Source organism: Morone saxatilis, unplaced genomic scaffold (assembly GCF_004916995.1).
Source record: "Morone saxatilis isolate NCDOM2014 unplaced genomic scaffold, NCSU_SB_2.0 Contig12, whole genome shotgun sequence".
Lineage (NCBI taxonomy): Eukaryota > Metazoa > Chordata > Actinopteri > Moronidae > Morone > Morone saxatilis.
The window spans coordinates 13,467,366-13,487,893 of NW_023339674.1; the positions used below are offsets into that span (position 1 = coordinate 13,467,366).

The 20,528-nt window shown below is 39.6% G+C and overlaps 3 protein-coding genes across 5 annotated transcripts in view; 1 reads left to right on the top strand and 2 right to left on the bottom strand.

The window, feature by feature from the left end:
• Positions 1 to 661: 661 nt before the first annotated feature.
• Positions 662 to 8,391, bottom strand: ftsj3 (FtsJ RNA 2'-O-methyltransferase 3). The gene is made up of 21 exons (XM_035653182.1): positions 8,220 to 8,391; positions 7,966 to 8,071; positions 7,076 to 7,122; positions 6,864 to 6,943; positions 6,620 to 6,719; positions 6,295 to 6,489; positions 6,086 to 6,201; positions 5,721 to 5,825; positions 5,446 to 5,546; positions 5,223 to 5,309; positions 4,979 to 5,122; positions 4,594 to 4,729; positions 4,210 to 4,403; positions 3,992 to 4,109; positions 3,802 to 3,883; positions 3,488 to 3,653; positions 3,288 to 3,382; positions 2,396 to 2,498; positions 1,788 to 1,971; positions 1,488 to 1,582; positions 662 to 1,353 (listed from the first exon to the last, which is right to left on the bottom strand). Exons 1-21 carry the CDS (start codon positions 8,284 to 8,286, stop codon positions 1,089 to 1,091), a joined length of 2,586 nt encoding a protein of 861 aa, XP_035509075.1. The 5' UTR covers positions 8,287 to 8,391; the 3' UTR covers positions 662 to 1,088.
• Positions 8,392 to 9,749: 1,358 nt separating this feature from the next.
• On the bottom strand, positions 9,750 to 13,957 carry plaat1 (phospholipase A and acyltransferase 1). Of its 2 annotated transcripts, XM_035653796.1 has the most exons (5): positions 13,735 to 13,957; positions 12,835 to 12,884; positions 12,335 to 12,473; positions 10,847 to 11,115; positions 9,750 to 9,926 (listed from the first exon to the last, which is right to left on the bottom strand). In XM_035653796.1, the coding sequence occupies exons 2-5, from the start codon at positions 12,859 to 12,861 to the stop codon at positions 9,825 to 9,827; spliced, it is 537 nt and encodes a 178-aa protein (XP_035509689.1). In that variant the 5' UTR covers positions 12,862 to 12,884; positions 13,735 to 13,957; the 3' UTR covers positions 9,750 to 9,824. The 2 variants fall into 2 exon arrangements, with proteins under 2 accessions (XP_035509689.1, XP_035509690.1); XM_035653797.1 differs by lacking the exon at positions 12,835 to 12,884 and having other exon boundaries at positions 13,735 to 13,956.
• A 1,073-nt stretch (positions 13,958 to 15,030) lies between these two features.
• mfn1b (mitofusin 1b) overlaps positions 15,031 to 20,528 on the top strand; it is an 11,849-nt gene continuing 6,351 nt past the window's right edge. Inside the window, exons 1-9 of one of the 2 annotated variants that reach the window (XM_035652861.1) lie at positions 15,031 to 15,204; positions 15,604 to 15,804; positions 15,978 to 16,113; positions 16,615 to 16,777; positions 17,591 to 17,715; positions 17,910 to 18,018; positions 18,696 to 18,803; positions 19,096 to 19,249; positions 19,557 to 19,624. In XM_035652861.1, the coding sequence (XP_035508754.1) occupies positions 15,657 to 15,804; positions 15,978 to 16,113; positions 16,615 to 16,777; positions 17,591 to 17,715; positions 17,910 to 18,018; positions 18,696 to 18,803; positions 19,096 to 19,249; positions 19,557 to 19,624 (1,011 nt within the window). In that variant the 5' untranslated portion in view covers positions 15,031 to 15,204; positions 15,604 to 15,656. The remainder of the gene's footprint in view (positions 15,205 to 15,603; positions 15,805 to 15,977; positions 16,114 to 16,614; positions 16,778 to 17,590; positions 17,716 to 17,909; positions 18,019 to 18,695; positions 18,804 to 19,095; positions 19,250 to 19,556; positions 19,625 to 20,528) is intronic. The other variant, XM_035652860.1, reaches the window with a different exon arrangement.

Genomic DNA, 20,528 nt, shown 5'->3' on the forward strand with positions numbered 1-20,528 from the left:
AAGTGCTGTACAGGAGAATAATAATATATTTGTTATAAGTTAATAAAAAAAAGAATTACAGTAACAAAATATAAAATACTATTACAAAATGTTTTATTATATTTGTTGATTTGTTACAGTGTGAATTATTAATGTTATATTATGTTATATTATTTTATAAGCTCATCATATGTAACGCTAACTAAATATATGTAGTAAAATAATACAAGAGTAACAAATAGCAGATAATGATAATACTCAACTTAGTTTTTACTAAGTTATGTGCCACCATTGGTGTTAAGTGGAATACAACATTCAGACTTTCAGTCTGTTAAACTCTGAGCTTTACTGGCAGTGACTTATAACCGATGGATGAATCTCAAAAACAGAATACAATTGTATAACTAACCAGGCTGTTTTAGATTTACAGCACATGAACCATAAAATCTGTCTCATAACTGCTGAATCACTGCTGGACACTGGAAGCAGGTCACACCTTGATCACACTTGGGAACTCTGGGAAGTTTCACACAGTACGCCACGGTATCACTGTACCACGGTATCACTGCCCATTCCCCTTTCCAGATATAGGGTAATATAGCTTTTATTGTTCTGAAAAACTAATATACATTTAGTTTAAACCCCATGAAAAACTGAATTGTGTAAATAATGATTGAACAACTAATTTAAACAAAACATTTATTGCAAAGATGTGTATGTAATATTTACAATATTAATACCAACATTTCTGGATAATACATTTATTGTTATTATGTAGAACTTGATTTACAGTTCAGCTCACTCCATTCATGGAGTTTCAAGGCAAATAACCTACATCTTCAGAAAGACGCGCACAGAACACCAGCATTTAAATTCCCCCAGAACATATCTCAAGAGTCCAGGAGTTTAAGGAACCTCAGCAAAGGTTTCTTAAAAAGAGGGAATCCATGTGAAAGTTCACTTTGGCCTCTGTACAGGATACAGGAGCCCAAACTGTGGCAGCTCACAAAGCTCCAAAAATTCTCGCCTGCAACATGAGACCAGGCAACGTTTAATAGCTAAGAAAAGGCAGGACTGTGAGAGCGTTACCGAAAAACACATTTATCTTCTCATTTTCTTCCTCTACCGCTCTTCATCCCTCCCTTGCCACCCTTCGACGGTCCTCCTCTTCCTTTACCACCTTTTCCTTTGCCCCCTTTAGCGCGTTGCTCTTTCCTCTGCATTCCCCGCATGTCTTTCTTCATGCGACTGTCCACCACTTTGAAGGCTCCCTTGACGCCAGCGGGCCGTCTCACCTTCTTACCAGCTCCCTTTTTGGTCACAACATATGTTACTTCTCTCTTCTCCTTCCCGACGCCAGCCTTCTTGTAGATACTGACAGAATGGGGAAAAAGACGAGACAAAATGATTGAAATGCTAAATATTAAATATTGCTAAAGGTAGCCGGTATAAAGCAATGCGTTTAAGTTGGAGGTGCAGCTGCAACCATACAGGTGTTAACGTCATACCTCTTCAGCTGAGCCATTTTCTCCCTCTCAGAGATGTCCACTGTGTTGACAACTGCCTCTGCTTTCTTCTTAGCCTGCTCCATCTTCTTCAGCATCTGGAAAAGTCACAGAGAAAATAAATTAAAAGATGTACAGAAATACTTTGCCTAAATTTACAGGTTCTGGGTGTTTTTGTTTGTCTTAAAATAAATCTACCAACTATAATGACTTGAATCATGATCCAGTTTTATGTCTGATCATCTATTGCCATCTTCAACTTTTTAAAGTCATCTTTCACAATTGTTTTTCCCCTGATCTTACCCTCCTCTTCTTCCTGGCCTTGGCCTCAGCAACACGTTTAATTGGTCGGGCATCGATCTCCTTCCACTTTTGTTTGAACTCCTCCACCATCTCCTTGGTGACCGGCACGGGCTTCTTCCGGTGCTTCCGTTCATCGTCCAGGAACCACTCCGGTACGTCCCACTGCTCCTCGGAGCTAGCAAACCTGCAAGTGCATGTAAAGTCTTAAAATCAGATACTGAGTGTAAACACTGGTGTTAAGGCATGTGGCTCCTGGTCCCATATTACTGCAGTAAGGAAAATACAAATACTAAGCCTGGTATTCTATATTTCACTTAGTGTCCTCCACACTATGTCCCTGTGGCATTCAACCCTGGGCCAATTTGTTCCTACTGAAGATGTTATCTTTAAAAACGGTTCACAAATATACAGTATATTTTTTTATTTGCATGCATTAGGTGCATTAGTGAGTATTTACAGCAACTGGACACTTTATGTTGGACAGAGTCAAAATAAACTACAGTACCCATGTTCACGGTAATGAAAGAACATTGTGAGATTACTTTTAGCTTTGTGAGACTATTTGAACCTTTTGGAAAGTGGGCACACACTCAAACACACACACACACCTGTGGAAGGAGCCGTCCACAAGGTCCCTGGCTCTCTTCTTAGACGTAGCGATCTCACAGCCCAGGGCCAGGCCTTCTGCATCCAGGATCCTGGCTTTCTTACCTACAAACATCCACAAAATCACATAAAGACATGAAACTGAAGTACTTCTACTGCTGATGTTGATGCATTATCAGGGGGAGATCCATGCAGAAAATATCTACTTTGACATATCTGTTACATTTTTCTGATAACTGATAAAAACTTATGAATGGCAATTTAATTTTTAAACAAATATACAGAAAAGGCAAGGCTTTTGTCTGTTAAAAGCATACCAAAATGTTTTTTAACCTGCATAGAACACATGTACTTAGTATAAAACAAACAAACAGACAGGAAGGAGCCTAATCTGTCTCCTTGGTCTTCAGTCCCTAAATTACTCCCAACTCCTGCACTGTTCTGGTCACCTCTCCAAACCTGTGCCTGCTGCAACATTTGTTTTGTTTTTTCTTTCAGATGCTGAAACTATTGCTGCGGATCACAAACAGTCTGAACAGCCCAATTGGTTGACATAGTGCAGAAAGAAAGTGCGCCACCTACCCCTGGCGAATAGCTACAAAAATGTGGATGAAAGGTTTTGATATAATTCCAAATTGTGGGCCTACTCAGTAGAAGAAATTCTGATTTTAAAAGTACATTACATAGTGTAATACATATGTACTTACATACATTAAGTGTAAAATAAAAGGCTTGAAGAAATACTCATAAACGTGTACCAAAAAAAAAAAACAACTTAATCACAGTAAGGTGAGTAGGTGTAATTTGTTACTTCCACCCCGGTTCAGCAGTTTCCAAAAGATAGAATTTCTGTAGATTGGAGATACCAGAAATATAAATGTCTCTCATACTCACTGGTGCTTTCTACAGGAACAACCTGGAAGTCATCACCATTGGCCGCTCCTGACGTCCCACCAGCTCCGTTGGCCAGCTTCATCTTGGTGATCTCGCTGGAACAAGCAGCAAAATATTGATTGGATATTTATTCAGACACAGCTATCGCCACCACAGAGGCAGAAAAACAGCACAGACTGTTGCAGTAAATTAGTTTTTACTTCTCATCATCAGTGCTGTCATCTGAGTCGCTGTCAGTGTCCTCTGCGGCTTTCTGTGACGGTCCCGCCTTTTCCTCCTCAGGTGGCGCAGTCATCTCCTCTTTCTCCTCCTCTTCCTCCTCCGGCTCCTGTTCCTCCTCTTTAGCTTTCCTCTTTTTGCCCTTTTCTATAAAAATATCCAAATTTCTCATTATTTGTTTTTGTTCCAAATTTAGGAGAGTTAATATCCTTTTAAAAGTAAATTTTTAGACTTGCGTTACGTCATTTTATGTACATTTGTGAATAAATGAACGAGAAACGGCGGAGACTGTTACCGGTTTGTTTGTTCTGAAGCCACTCGGTCTGTTGGAGCTCGCACTCTGCGTCTCCTTCCAGATCGATCTCAGAGAAGATGCCCTACAGAGCGAAAAAGGTGTAAGCCATGAGGATCAGTGATGATGTGAATGAACAGGCAGGTGATCAATGATTATATAACACCAGTTTGTGTAACATCATATAACATACCTTGCTGAACCACAGGTCGGTCTGCCGTTCTTTCTTCTCATCCTTTCCCTCTAGTTCCACCAGCAAGCCACTTCCCTGCCCTTCATCCTCCTCCTCCTCTTCTACAGTGAACTTTACTCTGGAGAGCACAGTCACACATAAGCAAGATACTCAAAAACTAAATAAGGAAATTATTAAAACTTTGTAAAAATCGTCTTTTGGTCTTAACAGTCACTTACTTCTTCTTTGGTGTTTTCGCCTCAAGCTCTTTCAGTCTCTGCTCCACCTCTTCCAAGTCATCGTCATCTAAATCAGAGGCCAGGGACATTTTATCCGCCTCGTCGTCGTCTTCCTCAGACAGGTGGATGTCGTCGTCTCCTTCCACCAGGGCATCGGCCGCCTGCATGTCCCCCTTGGATATATCAGCTAGCACCTGATGGAGCGAGGGGAATACCAAAGGAAAATCAATTAGTGTTAATAAAAAGCTGATAATATCTACTAACTATGCACCAACACTGCAAAGTGATGTGAGCTTTAAGTATCCAGCAGAGTGGTCTACATATAAAGAAGTTATCAACACAGCCCAAGTGGGAGGCTTGTATCTGTGTGTCTGTGATTTTTACCTTTTGCTTATTGATGGTGCTGAGGGAGAACATGGATGAGTCGCCGGTATCTGCGATGGAGACGCCGGGCAAGTCCATCTTCAGTTCCACCCTCTCCCTCTGCTTCCTGCGCTCCTTCAGCAGCTTCCTCTTCTTTCTGATGGAGGAGAACAGTCATACAAACTTTGTTTTTTGAAGGAATGTCAAAACGGCAATTTCATCTTTTTTTTTTACTAAAACCCCAACAAGCCACAAGTTTAGAGTTCAATCGAAAGGGTAAAGTGCTGCTATAACAATACTTCACAACCCCGTCTTTGGGGTCTGTTGCAACGTAGCACAGTCGATAAACTACAATGGACATTCAGGACAAAGTAGATAATCAATAGTAGAAAGAAATCTGTCGTACCGTTTGAGCTCAGCCACCTCCTCAGCTTTCAGTTCTGCGAGTTTCATCTCCATTTCGGCCTCCTCGTCCTCCTCTTCCTCCTGATCCTTTTTCTTCTTATCTGGTTCTTCATCTGAATTCCCCTGTTCTTCATCAGAACTTAACCTAAAAAGCAACGCAAACATTTTTTTTTTAAATCTCCAACGACACAATCGAAATAAGAATATTTCAGTTGCTTTTTGTAAAAGTAGTGTAAAGACTTTACTTGATCTCTGGGTCCGGCTGTTTGGCCTCCGTCTTCAGTTTTTTGGCCAGATATTTCCTCAGCTTGGACCTCCAGTTCAGCAGCAGGCTTTAGAGGTGAAGAAAGAACACACATGCATGCTTGAGTCACTAATACTGTATATTATCATTATTATGCATTATTTTTAGAAAGAAACTGTACCAGCAGGCACAGACCTCAGCCATGAAGCATGGAGAAGACTTACCGGAGCTCTTTGCGGCCCAAGACTTTGATGTCACGACAGCACTCCTTTATCTCATCACTGGTGGCCGGGTGAGACTCCAGCTCTTCGTTGTCGATGGAGATCTGAATGAAGAAGAGAGAGTGAGAATGGCAAAACAGGAAAGCTTATCCGTAGCTTGATATTTGCACATTGTACCGTGGACTGTAATGTCAAATAATAATCTTTAACTTTCCTCAACATCTCCTACAGCTGCAATGTATATTTCCAGCATCTGTATTTAACAAGTCAAATCTCACCTCGCTGGCTTTGCTCAGGAAGTCTATAGCGTTCTCAGCTCTCAGGAAGGCCGTTACGTTGAAACTGTGGTAGAGCGTCAGATCGCCGTCGGTGTATCCCTCCGCCTGAAACAGAGGAGCAGCTGCTTGGTCAGTGACGTGGCAATATCTGAAGTCAAATGTTTACTCCAAAGTAAACATTACGATATTTGTGAGAACTATCACAGCGTATCAACACCATAGCAATGCATGAGTAAACAGCTGTTCAAGTAATTAAAGGAAAGTTGAGTTTGGAGTTCTTATTGCGACTAAACATTATCATACATTATCTATTAAATTAGCTATCAAACACTGCTCACAGTCTTCTATCATACAGTGGTACATGCCTTTGGTTTCTTGACAGGAATCAGCTCCCTCACAGTTTTGGCTTGCACTTCCACCTCTTTGAACGCATACTTGGCGTCAAAGAATTTATTGTCGATTTTGTCTGGGGCAACAAAACCTGGTGAGGAAAACAAAAATTTTAAATTTGGTTCAGATGCAGAAAATATTTAAATTTAGAAATAAAATACTGCAATCCGTAGCTGTCACTGACTCTGACAGATGACAAAGATCTCTGCTGACTCATTCCTAGACGCCTGCGGCTTGGTGGCCTGCACCTTCTTGAAGAACTGCTGGAAGATCCAGAGCAGTGGCTGGTAGTCTTTGGAGCGGAAGACCTTGGTGACGAAGGTCCCCCCTTTAGTCAGAAACTCGCAGGCCAACTTCAGGGCCATGAGGGTCAAATGAGCTGTGGGTGAAGCGAGAAACAAAGTGAGACTTTGCAACATTAAATTAGTTTCAAATGTGATCCCTTATGACAGGTAGGTGTTTTAAATTTAATTCTAATGTCTTAAAACCTTTGCTTTAGTGGCGCCTACCTTGTGAGAAGGCGTCATACTGCCAGTTGGCTCCCACATTTGGGGCTCCGTCATTTAACACAACATCAACCTTCCAGGTCTGCAGTTCCTTTCGTAAAGCCTGCATATGAGACAAACAGTATGTCAATTAACAACCCTTTATTAAAAACTATCAGACAGTTTGTAATTTTAGAAAAATCTGATCCTTGATAAACAGTCCAGCTGTCTAATGCCACGACACTTAACTCTGCCGCAGTGGTCTCACCTGTCTGCATTTATCAGTGGTGATGTCTTCTTGCAGTGCCACCACGTTGGGGATGGGTCTGATGGGCACCAGGTCAACACCTGACAGGAGGAAAAACTTTTTAAAAACATTTTCTCACAGTATTTCAGTGATCGGAATCAGATTGCAATTGTAATTTTAAACCCAGACACAATAACGTATTATCAGATAATCATATTAATAATATTACTCACCAATAATCAGACTTGATACAGGCATAAACTTGGACGCCACCTGCAACCTGTAAACAGATTTTGAATCATGAGTGTATTCTTTGCTACTTCATTTGTCTCTCTCGGTCAGTGGTTCTCAATCTTTTTGATGTCAAGGAACCCAAATTTATACGCTTCAGGCTCAGGACCATTAACTGACTAAGATGTGGTCTCAGGGATTACTGTATATTAAGAATTTGTTATTCCTTAACTATTTCTATTGTAGATTAGGTCAATGAACTCAGGTTTTTATACCCATTATACAGCAGCAGCAATGTATCTATAAAGGTATTTTTGGGATCTGACAGATGTTGATAAGATGTTTGCAGCGCAAAATCAACATTTAAATCCAATATTTCAACAAACAAACTTTCAACATTCCAGCAAAGAATAAGATCGGAGGTGAAAATTTTGATTTTAAACTGGTTTTCCCCTAGACAATTCATCAATCATCAATCCTGTCAGATCACAAAAAGATTTACAGCTTTGTATGCAAGTTATATAACCAGATCATGGAGCACTGAGGTCACAAATGGTACAAATGAATACAAACTCCAGTCCTCACACAATAAAGGTTTAGATGAAGGTCCCATTTCGGCCTGTTATCAGTATTATATCAAAAACACATGTGTAAGCTTTAGTTACATTTGCAATTACATAATTAATAAGCTCCATTTATTACTGAAGGAAGGCTGAACAACCAAGTGTATATACAAGATATTCTCCATAATGTCCATCCACGCTTTATAAGATGATGTACAGAAATATACCATCGACCAGCGTCTCCAGATCAGATTTAACTTTAGTCCCTCTGTGGATTACAGTTTAGGAACCCCTGCTTTAAATGTGCTGTGTGTTGACAGGCAGCTCACCATCCACCAGGAGCAGCACACAGGTCGATCAGGGCTCTGGCTTTCTGTAGAAACTGAAATTTTCGGTTGAGCTGGATGAGTTTGAAGGAGGAACGAGAGCGATAACCTGGAAAAGAGACGAGACGTATTAGACAGCTGACACTTTAAAGTCCCCATCCAGCACGTTTCTGTGAGTTAGCACCCATGCTAATGCTACCAACTATCTGAGTGCTTGCGGTGTGAAAGCAGTGATCTCTCCCAGCACTTTACGTTACCTGTCTCTTTAGCCAGGTGGTAGAATTTATCTTTCCTGCTCTTTCCGACTTTGAGTTTCTTCCCCATGTTTGTCGGTGTGGTTTTCACTCTTCACTCTCAAACAGAAATCTCTCACTGTGTCCAGACGTCCATGAAAACAACACGTGTGGCTGCCGCACGTATTTCTTCTTCTGCTGGTTGGTTTCCGGTGTTCAGGGGACGTTGCCGCCACCTGCTGCCTGTACCACAGAACTGTGACACTGTTATTATTATTATTACTAAGATAAGATAAGATATACCTTTATTAATCCCCCGTAGGAGAAATTCAAATCAACACAGCAGCATTGGGGAATATAGTGCAATAAAAAGAGGACAGTGTGCATACAATCGTATAACAAATAAGGATATTACAAAATATAATAGAACATTTGAAAGTATAAATGAAAAATATATACACTGTATGCAATGTACAAGTACAATGGTGTGCAATAAAAATATATATGTGCAATTTAAGATAAATAATATAAGTTTGGTTGAATTAAACCTGTAGTAAATGACTGTAAGCAACACATTACTGCCTCACATTCAAACTTTATTATGTTGGAAGATAAATGACATCATAATATATAATATAAATGATAGAATATTCAGTATATATACAGTATTTTTAATGGGGTTAAAATAAATAAGCAGCTTTTACAAATATCTGAAAGTCAACTTTGGTAATAATACTTTCCATGTTAAAATATCAGATATGAAATATGGATACAGTTTACAGTTGGTTCTCAGCAGTTTTTAAACTACATAAACAAGTTACTTTATTAGATGAAGTAATTCCTTCAGTTATGTTAGACATGTTGTACAGGATAAGTATTCTGGCAGGTTTCTGCCTCATGGGTAAGTTTACATGTCTCAGTAAACCATGTGTATAAAGATATAAAGATCGGAGGTTACAGAAAATCATCATACTATTACTCGATTCTTTGGTACACTTACTGGCTGTTTCTTCACTAGAAACAATTGCTTGACTAATGTTGTTAATAATATGTAATATATAATATATTTGAAACCAATCTTAGTCAGTGGGGGTGGGAGGTACTGAGTGATAATAATAATAATATAATATACTTATTAATATAATAAGAGTAATAATATATAATTAATAATTATAATTACGGTAAGTGTTGTTAGTAAGGTTCTTCATTTTGAGATAGTTTTCCGTAATGTACCTACATTTTATTAAATGCTACTTTTCAAGCTAATATGATTCACTGCTGTAGTTTAAACCACCCAACAGTAAATAAAGTTAGCACTATCCATGCTAAATGATGCAGCATGATGCAGTAAAGGGCTGGTTCATCTAAATCACAAAAAAAAGCCCTACTTTCTCTTAGCCAGTAGTATGTAGCCATGCAGATGTTTTCTGTATTATGTGAGCTCACTGTATCATGAGGTTCCCTTAAATCTAACCAACAAACACACTTGAAACAATATGATGCAAACTATAAGAGGTTAGTTACTGAACACGTACCACAGTCATTTGCATTTTCATTTATTTATTTATTTTTGAAATCACAGCCGCATGAATGTTGGGAGATAACACCCTTCAGTGAAGAACACAGCTGTCAGAAAGGCCTGTTTCTGGATCGCGTGTTGATCAGTCCCAGGACAGAAAAGGCACTAGCTGCTGCCGTCACCAAACTGATGGCCCCAATGGCCCGTGTTGCCTGTGGAGACAAGGAGGAAGAAGAGGAGGTTGACTGAGGATTACTGTGAAGGAATGGGAGTGATCAGAACAAAGAGCAGATGAGCTTTTTGGCTAAACAGCAAAGAGAAACTACAAAATTAAATAGTTGTACTGCCATAAATATAAAAAAAGTCTGCTGCTTATGAGAGGAGTTGCAAACCAACACATGCATCTATTAAAGCATAAGAATAACAAAGTAATGGATTAAAAAGATTTTGAGGTTTATATGGATGTTTTGATCTCTAAACCATTGTAAGCTTAATTATTTGAGCATTCCCACAGCTGTTGTTCTCTGTGAAGATAGAAAGTACAACATTAGTCACTTTTCAAGGCTATGACAGTGAGTGTTTGACATTCAGAACATAGATTTTGTGTTGAGAATCCCTTCAAACAGTAGCTATAACCTCAACAACTGCAACTCCAACCAGCCAGGACAGGCACGTTGACTAATGTCTAATTTTGCCAAACCTATACGTAGAACTAAAATGGATAGAACCTGCTTCAGGTAAAAGAAAAAATGAGATTTTCACGCTTTATATTACAAAAAGGACAATGTCCGTGTTTCAGTTCAGGGCTTAGTAAACTATTAGTACATTAAACCAGTGACTGGTGTGCAGACGAACTGAGGTCAGCCATGTTAAACTGGCAGCTACTCAATGACAGAGCTAAAATGTACACATAGAAAGAGTAGAGAAAGTAACACAGGCCAATATAAAGTAAATGTTAGATTTATTTTATATTAAGGTTTACTTTAATCTGCCACTGTGGTAAATAAATTCTCTTGTCCTGTTCTGGCCTAAAAAATGTGACATTTGGGATTCATCATTGGTAAGTTGAGTGAAAGGTTAGTATTTTGCCCTGATGACACATGAGATGGAAACAAAATAAACAGTGAGAGACCTGCTCGGACACCCCCTCCCCGTAGCGCAGAAGGGTAACAAAGTGCTCGCAGTTGCTCCCCAGCAGGTCGTAAGACACCTCCTGGCCAATGAGGACTTGCGCTCGCTGGATGATTTCACAGATGGGCAGGGGTGTGTGGTTATGGTCGTACTTGTTGTTGACACGGTACGAGTCGCTTCCCACCACTTCTTTCAGCAGCTGCATGCGCACCACGGCCTTCCGGCTGAAGACGGACTTCACACTGGACATGGCAGCTGCAGGGCCCTCATCTGCAGAGAAAGAGGAGAGGCTCATGAGATCTTGGACCTGGAATCTTGCAGATTTAGGGAAAACAGTTGATGTGTTTGATGCAACAACAAACCAATTACTGAAGTGAAAAGAGTACATTTATCATCCTCTGTGATTAATGCAGATAGACTTTTAGCCAATAAGAAACAAAATTTGTCATCATCATGTATCATTTCACCAAAGTCTGACAGACATTGAGGACTAATAAAACAACAAACCAGTCAATTCTTACGATCATAATATATCCTACCTCCTATGTCCTACACAAAGCGAAAGTTTGCAATGTAACAATGAGAATTCATTAAATATGAAGACAGTTATTGGGCTGATGTTGAGTTTCTTAGTGTTAAACTCTCTAAATAATAACTGATTCTTTTAAACTTCAACTTGAATTGTTTCTTATTTAGTCACAAATTCTTCACATTATAGAATAATATCCATGTTTAAAACGGCTTTAAATGAAACCACAGTGGTGGCAGATTTAGATCATTTGTATTAGTAAAAACACCAATACAACAATATAAAAAATACTTCCTTACAAGTATAAGTCCCTCATTTAAAACAATACCTTTGTTTTCTAAATATATATTAAAATATTCTAAAGTGAGTTGTTTTTCTTCGATAGAGATACGGACAGGAAACATTGGGAGAGAGGTCGGTGACAATAAAGGAGTAATGGCACTTTTAACCAAACCACAGTGGTGTTTAAAGGGGTGTCCGCCTGATGTCTGTGCTCAAAAGGCCAATAAACCACAACAAATGCCTGCAGACACAACTGCAGGCAGCTTTTAGTTAGTGCATAGTGTAAACATATGCCTGAATGTCCTCTAACATATAATTTGATTGAATTATACACAACTCTTTGTTTTGTTATCGGCATTATACATGAGCCCCCCACAGCCCAGCTTTCTAAATATCAGGATCAACCATTGAAAAACCCATACCACTACTTGAAACCCTTCTTCAAATTCATCTACATCTGACCTCTGGTGTCTAAATGATCATACGTGAGGTAAAATGTGACCTTTAGTATCTCCATAGGGCAGTCAGATTTAACAGCTGGATGAGAGCGGCAAGTCTCATGTTTAATTAGTCGGTGTATGTTAATGTTCAAAATCAACCTATGTTGTCTGTAACACCACTTTTGTTGTTAAGGTCAGCTCAGGCTGTTACACTCGTCTGTTGGAGGTTCCTACTGACCAACGGGAGTTAAATTGATGATGTAACCGTCTCCCAGGTAGAGAGCCCAGTGCTGATAGGCCGGTCTGAAGATCTCAATGAGGTCACCAGGCTGGGGGTCAGCACAGGGGTCAGGAAGGTCAGGGTCATTAGAGGCCATCTGCAGACACAGAGAGACAGATACAGGTACAATATTTAACTATTTTGTTTGCTTTCATTAAAAAAAAAAAAAAAAGACATTAATAGTTACACTTTTTAAAAGTTTAAATAATTGAATATAGTCAAGAAACTTCTGGTGCAGTATAACAGGCCAGGAAAACCTACAAAAATTCCTTATGAATGCCAGAGTTGCTGAATTACTTACTACTACAATTTAGGGAAACTATAGATGTAAAATGACCAGTGATTTCCCTTTTTGGAGGTCAACAGGGTCACTCATACTACAATATCCACTTTCACTCATCATAAAAGAATGCACTGTTAATTTTCAGGTCATACCAACAGCCTTTCAGTCAACTTACAGTAGAGTTTTGTTGTTGTTTATCCATCCCACATCATGCTTCCACAAATTCTAAAAAGAAAAGAAAACACAGATGGGAAAAACAAACAACAAAACTACCTTTAAGCCACTGAATGTGAATCTAAAAACTGAGAAATGATATGTATGTTTGGGATTTTTCTGACTTACTTTGTGGTTAAGACAAGTCAAGTCAAAACTAAATTCCCAGAGAAAGAGAATGCTAGATAGGATGGTACAATGTAAGGGCACCCATACATACACACACAAACAATACACACCAGCTCGCACGCAGACAATATACACACAAGCTCTTGTGTCACCTGTGTTGCCACAATAGCACCAACACAATGGGGAAGCTGACAGAAAAATACTTGGAGCCCAGGTTAGTTCACATAAAAATAATCACCCATAAAAGTGTGAGTTTCTATCACTTTTATACAACCTCTAATAGTGACTTTTTTCCTTAATTAATTAAGTAATTTCCTTGTATCACCTGAGATAATATAAAAATGATTAAAATTAAGAATTTCTGTTAATTCCACAGAGATGGATGGGATGAAATATATAGCTGCCCAGGAGAGCAATGAGTATATCCATCTCATCATTAATGTATGAAGCTGAAGCCGAACTGAAAAAAGAAAGCCACATATTATTTTACCAAACCAAAACTCCATCAGCATCGGTGGGCTGCCACTAATATGAAAACATATTCTACAAACACAAAACATTCTGTGGAAATATGATATAGAATATAAAAATGAAGTGCCGTAGACACCTTTAAAGCCTGTTTTTTGTAATGTTACAGCATTATTCTAGTGATTGTATTGAGTCTATAAGAAGAATTAATGTCAGAGGCTCAAACAGTCAACACAGAGCAAATGAATACATGTGTAATACTTACTCAAACACCAGCAGCTTTTTCTTCCTCACCATTTTAATTCTCCATCATAAATCCGCACATAACCATAAAAAATCCAGCAAGAAAAGAGACGCAGAAAGAGATCAGTTCCAAGTTTCTGAGATGTCAAAAGGCCGTCAAATATCCCAAAGCCAAACCAGACGTTGGAGGTCCTGGTGGAGGTATTTCAGTGTCCGCTGCTCTGACTGATGACAGTTTGCCACAGTTGCTAAGGTCACACATGCTCATAGACGCAGAGAGGCGTTTCCTCTCTGGCATTGTCTCATTCACAGGCTGCTGTTCTGAACAGGAGTTATTGTGGGCTTGCAAAGGCAACACATACATGACTGAATTCATTTCTCTGTGCTCAGAGAGGTGATGTTAGTGTAGCAACCCATGTGCATGTTCATACAGCCACAACTCATAATGTGTCTGTCGGTTCTTCAAAATTTTACACATTAAAGTAATTGCTTTTAATTAAGTTTGCACAGCTTTAAAGAGATAAAGCAAATAAATCTCTCTAACTTGATGAAAGATGACTTCCATAATACAGACTGTCCAGGTGATAGACCAGTCCCCCGCAACTATGTAACCTATAAACAGGTGTAAATAATGGACGGATAAGAGACCAGTTTGGTAATATTATGTTGAGACTAGTCTCAAAAATAAGATACAAAGCTTAAGGAACTGTTCATCCTAATAAAATTGTCTTGGAGAGTTCCTAAACTTTTCCAAATAAAAAATAATAATTTGTAAACACATAGGGCATATTTCATTTACTATAATTTCTGACAGTAAATAGTTCTTATCTATGTATAATAAAATATACCCTTGGTGGACCTGAGTGTCAGCTACAATAAAGGAGATGTCAGGGGTTGGATACATTTCCTGCTCGTTGATTGGCTGCTGACGGCCAACACTATTCGTCACTTGTCTCCGCCCCCCTGTCGTAAACTGCAGCTCTCAGCTGCGTCAAGCTGATGACAGTAAATGTAAACAGAACAGGAAGTTAAATCAAAACGAAATGGAGAGGTCAGGACAATGTATAAAACCACAGTATGTCCTGTAGAGGGACATGCGTGGAACACGTGTAGCACACTTTGTAAATTTAAGAAACAAGGTTTAAAAATAATTTAATGAACAACTATATAAAAATAGAAGAATCGTCTCATGTTACTATTGATATCCAATAAATTGTGTATTTTAAAAAGATGCAATAACTTGTAGCTTCAGGCAACACCTTTTTGGTCAGCAGCTCAAGTCAATTGTGCTTTTATTTTGAAATGTGTTCCAGGAAGTGGTCCTGTTCGTCGCAGCTAGCTCGACGCTGGAGCCATTACAGGATACAAACAGAAGGTTAGCCAGGCTGACAGCAGCTCGTCTTTCAGCGAGGGAAGGGGTTGTCTACACTGTCGCCGCGGATCAATACTGGTTGTGTTATGAGAAGAGGACACCGGCTGTTTAAGGACTTCGGTAATGAATACAGCGCCGCTAACTAGCCATGCTAATGCTAGTTTACTACCGCGTTGCCGCTTTAAAGTCAGCTAGCTTCATCTGTTAGCTCGTTTGGCAGCCGCATGCTTACGGATAGATGTTCACTTATTAATACCTAACTGAGAGCAGACACATATACGTATCTATCGTCATACATATACACATTATTACTCTCGTGTGTCGAAGTTGAACGACGTCCCTGCTAACTTGTATGTCTTCAGTATCCCCTCCGTAGTTAATAGTTAACTCAGCTAACATGTCCCCGATGCTCTCCTGCGGCGTTTTACTTCATCCAACCCTCCAAAGTTGTACAATTTGTGACTGACTAAACAGTATGTTACGTTATAGTCATCGTGTATGTCATCTCCACTGCTGTAGTTAACAGTGTTTGCCCTCTTTGACCGCTCCTCTCCGGGTTCAGATTGAGCACCATGGCTGCAGCCCCTCCACTCAGACGGACGGACTCAGCTCGGGGGGAGTTCTCCCCTCTGAAGCACTTTGTTGTGGCCAAGAAGAAGATCAGTGATGTGTTTGAACAACTACTCAACTACGTGAAAGAGACTTCAGAGTTTGTCGAAGGTCAGCTGTTTTGATGGGAGGTCACATTTTATTTTTACTGGAAAGGAATCATGTTTCATTCATGAGGAGTTATTGTGTTAACATTATGTTTATCGTCTGTCAGTGAGCTCTCTCAGTTCAGTGGCTCATGTAAGTTGTTGTTGTTGTTGTGTTTGTTGTGTGTTGGACTTTAGAAACCTGTGGGAACAAAGCTTTGGAGAACATTGCGAGTCAGGATCAAAAGTTGGAGATTCAGGCGTACGCTGACAAGCTTGCTGTCATTAAGGAGGTGCTGGCCCGCAGACACATGAAAGTGGCCTTCTTTGGCAGGTAAAAACATCCACACACACCTGAATTTTACATTAGTGACGTAACTGTTGAGTTGTGTAAGGTAAACTCGTCCCTCCCCAAATGAGTCAGTTGGCACTTTTTCTTTCGCTTTCATTTTCTTTTAACTGGACCACTGTCATAGAAGAGACGTTGTTCAGTCACCTCATCACGTCATTCTGCATAATTGAGTTTAAATTGATGGTAATTGAAGCATGATGTGCTCTGAACTTGCGCAAAACACAACAGGAGGGTGTGTGAGAGGAAAAACTTTTTTTTTTAAATTTCTTATGCTTGATTCAACACTGAGCAAACCTCTGTACATTTAAAACATCTCCTGTTGCAGGTGTAACGCAGTCCGACCCGTGAGAGGCCACATATTTCTGTTGCATTAACAGTTAAAGTAAATAAAGATGTGACCTCCTTGTGGCTTTACAGTTGTCCATTTTGACAGTTTTTTGCCATATAAGCAAATTATTTGTGGCTCCACATTATTATTTTCAGAACGAGTAACGGTAAAAGTACCGTGGTGAACGCCATGCTGAGGGACCGCGTGCTGCCCAGCGGGATTGGCCACACCACTAACTGCTTCCTGAGTGTGGAGGGCACTGATGAGGACAAGGCCTACCTCAAGACAGAGGGCTCTGATGAGGAGAAGAGCATCAAAGTAAATATTTTTATTTTAATACCCATTTTGCAAGGAAGGTTTGATTAGTGCTAGTTGTCTCATTATGATTAGCCTCCTATTAATAGATTTTCAACATTTTTATACGTCAGCTATGTAGAACTACTTTGTACCTTAACTAGAGTAATTGGGGACAAGATTTTACACAAACACACACACCAGAATCTGGCCTTGGTCAGTCATCAGACCATCTGTTGCCTTTAATCGGTTGTCACTGACATATTTGGAAATCTGAGTGGTGATGTGAGTGAATCCTCTGTCGGGTGACTGGTTTTAGTGCAGCAAGAATGGCAGGAATATTGCTGAGGAGATTTTCTTTTTGTTGTTGTGGATGTTTTGCTGTACTCAGATGGGTCACACGGTTGAGGATGCAAGCTGATAAGGTTTATTCCTCACCCTGATAACAAAGCTAAGCTCATATCTTTGTACTGATTCTTCCACAGGGAGCATGACATAGTTTTCTAAGCAGTAGTTTGTTTTTCTAAACCAAATGTATTCATAAACTGCCTATTCAAGTTTGCAATACAGTTATGTAGAGGGTAACGGAAAAGTTATAAACGGTAATTAAAAAAATAAAGGGATAAAAACGATAATAGATAAGATATGTGTGCTTTCATAACAGTTAAAATTTGCACATCAACTTGTCTTGTTTGGCTTCTGTCTTGTGTTAATGAACACTGGTAATATTTACTTTATTGGAAGTTCTTAATGTTAACACTTATAACTGCAAAATGCTTTTACATTAAAGAGAATTTGCTACATTACACATAACTTCTGTTTACGTCTCTTCTGCAGACTGTAAACCAGCTGGCTCACGCACTCCACATGGATGAGAGTCTGGACGCCGGCTGTCTCGTCCGTGTGTTTTGGCCAAAGACCAAGTGTGCTCTACTTCGAGACGACCTGGTGCTTGTAGACAGGTAACAGCATCTGGAAATCCTGTACAAGTTTGTAAATATCAATTTGACAGTGTCTAGGACATTGAAACGTGTGATTCACACAGTTAAGGCCAATAATGTGCAGGGAAAAGAAATCAAGCTAAAATGGACATATTACATCACATGTTTTGTAGATGTCATATATTTGACCTCTCGACCTCTCTTCCACTCCCTAGTCCAGGGACAGACGTCACATCCCAACTGGACAGCTGGATTGACAAGTTTTGCCTGGATGCTGATGTGTTTGTGCTGGTGGCTAACTCTGAATCCACACTTATGAACACGGTACGTCTCTAACATAAGTGTAGGAATAGTTCGGACATGCATAGTTAATCTCATGAGTAGATATTCCAATTTCTGTTCCCATGGCTCATTATCACTGAATAGTCCTTTTAAGGTCTTTTAGTGTCCACCCAAGGTGATGACAGTACTGTAATTTAACAATATTGATCCACAATAACACACCATAATAGATAGCAAAGTAAGTTTTAAGATATGTCAGTCCCTTCTGTGTACTAAAAAGGCCAGCGTGGATGTTTTCTATGCTGAGCTGATTACAGTGGAGAGCAGAATGTGGCTGCCTGTGTTTGTATCCAGCCACAGAGGCCCCACTCTTGTTTCTCTCGGCTCAGGCATTCATGCAATGTGAAGCTGGACGCAGTCAATCACAGAGCTCCTTAACCCAGCAGCAACTCTTAAAGGGAAAGGCAAACACACATTACCCTCTGGGCTATTCAATGGAAATGAACCCAGCCATTATGTAAATAATGCAAGATAGTCACGTAGCAAATCTGCAATGTGGGTACTGCATTTGAATCAAGTCTTTTCATTTTTATTGTGTCAAAACTATCTACGATTGTGCTTTATTGGCAAAAAAATAGAAAAGGAACGTTTTACATGTCATTTTTTTTTTCACTTTAACATCACTCGTACTGATCTCTCTTCCCCTTTCCACCACCTAGGAAAAGCACTTTTTCCACAAAGTGAACGAACGTCTGTCGAAGCCAAACATCTTCATCCTCAACAACCGCTGGGACGCCTCAGCAAACGAACCAGAATACATGGAGGATGTGAGTCAATCATCCGTTGAACCAGAAACATTTAATTCTCATTGTTGCTGATTTTTGTAAAGATTTTTTTGAAACCACAAATCAGCAAAACTATCTGCGCGGCTAAATATCACAAGGGACAATTATTTTGTTCATTTGTTTTAAATGAGTATGTTAAATTACAATGTTTGCAATAAAAAAAAAATGTTTTTATGAACTTATTTTTTAGCCATGTATCCAAAATATTCATTTACTTAATGTGAAATCACAAAAAAAACAATGCACCCTACGAATGTGACAACTCTTCCTCCAGGTGAGGAAGCAGCACACAGACAGGTGTGTGAACTTCCTGGTAGAGGAGCTGAAGGTTGTGGACCGCGATCAGGCACCCAACCGCATCTTCTTCGTCTCTGCCAAAGAGGTGCTCAACTCCCGCATGCAGCGCGCGCAGGGAATGCCTGAAACCGGTGAGGCTTTGCATTGTAGCTGATGATGCCGCAGGGTTTTATTTTGTTTTTTGAATTATTTTATTGAACAATTTTTTAACTGATTAGGGAAATAGTTACTAAACTGCATTAATGTTGCAAATGACAAACAATGAAAACAGTGGTTATAGTAATGGAAATGATCTACAACTAATAATAAAGCCTTAACAAAATAAGTCTATAAACAGTCATGTAGGTTAAGATCTCTTTGCTGATGCAAGTTGTGGGTTTGTGCAATAATAGAAATTACTTTTCATTTGACATACAATGTGATCATTTCATCCAACAGGTGGAGCCCTGGCTGAGGGTTTCCAGGAAAGACTGAAGGAGTTTCAGAACTTTGAGAGGAGGTTTGAGGTCTGTTTGTGTGTGTGTGTGTGTTTGTGTGTGTGTGTGTGTGTCAGAGTCCTCTCCATATCCTCCAATAATTTTATTCCCACTTCTCAAAGCAAAATCCATTTCCTGTCTGAATTCCAAGAAATTTATTTTTTACGAAAATTAAGCAGGTTTCAATCATTTTGACCCACATGTGAATAGACACTGCTATATTTGCTACCAGAAAGACATCTCAGCAGGTATTCCTCTGAGGTGAAATCAGTGTCAAGTCAAATCAAGCCAAAAACAGCAGATTACATGAATACTAGTAAAGCTGATAACACTGCGGTCGGTGTGTCATAAAGTGTTAAGCAAATCTTTTTGACGTCGTCTGGCTGCTGCTGGTTACAACTGGGATAATCACGTATGTTATGAGAAGTGAGGCTATTTCTTCATTTATTCAGACCAGGAAATTCAGACAGTGGCTGCTTTATCAGGCTGCGAACCAGAGCTTGATTCACAAACTCTTTGGGAATTTGAGAAAACACTGCTTTGAGGAATTCATTTCCTGGTGTTTGTTGGAGATTATTGCACAGTGAAAGTACTTGAATAAAACGAGAAGCACCCACTGTCCTTCTCCTAACAGTAACAATTAACCTGAGCAGTCGACTTCTCGAACCTGGCTTAGCGGTTAGGTTTCACCACCAATGTGAAGCTGGCGCCCCGAGGGCCTTCTAGGCCAATCACTGTGCCTTTTCCATCAACCTGCGTCTTCATTGCTGAAGTCTAGATTCACTTAGGCGAGGGCATCCCTTTGTTTTCATTCCATGTTGATTTTGTTCTGTCTTAACCATTTTGTTGAGTTTTATTTGTGTTCATGTGTTTTGTTGCATCTTGTTGAGATGTTTTGATTTGAACTAGCAGGAAATATATTGTGTCCTTACTG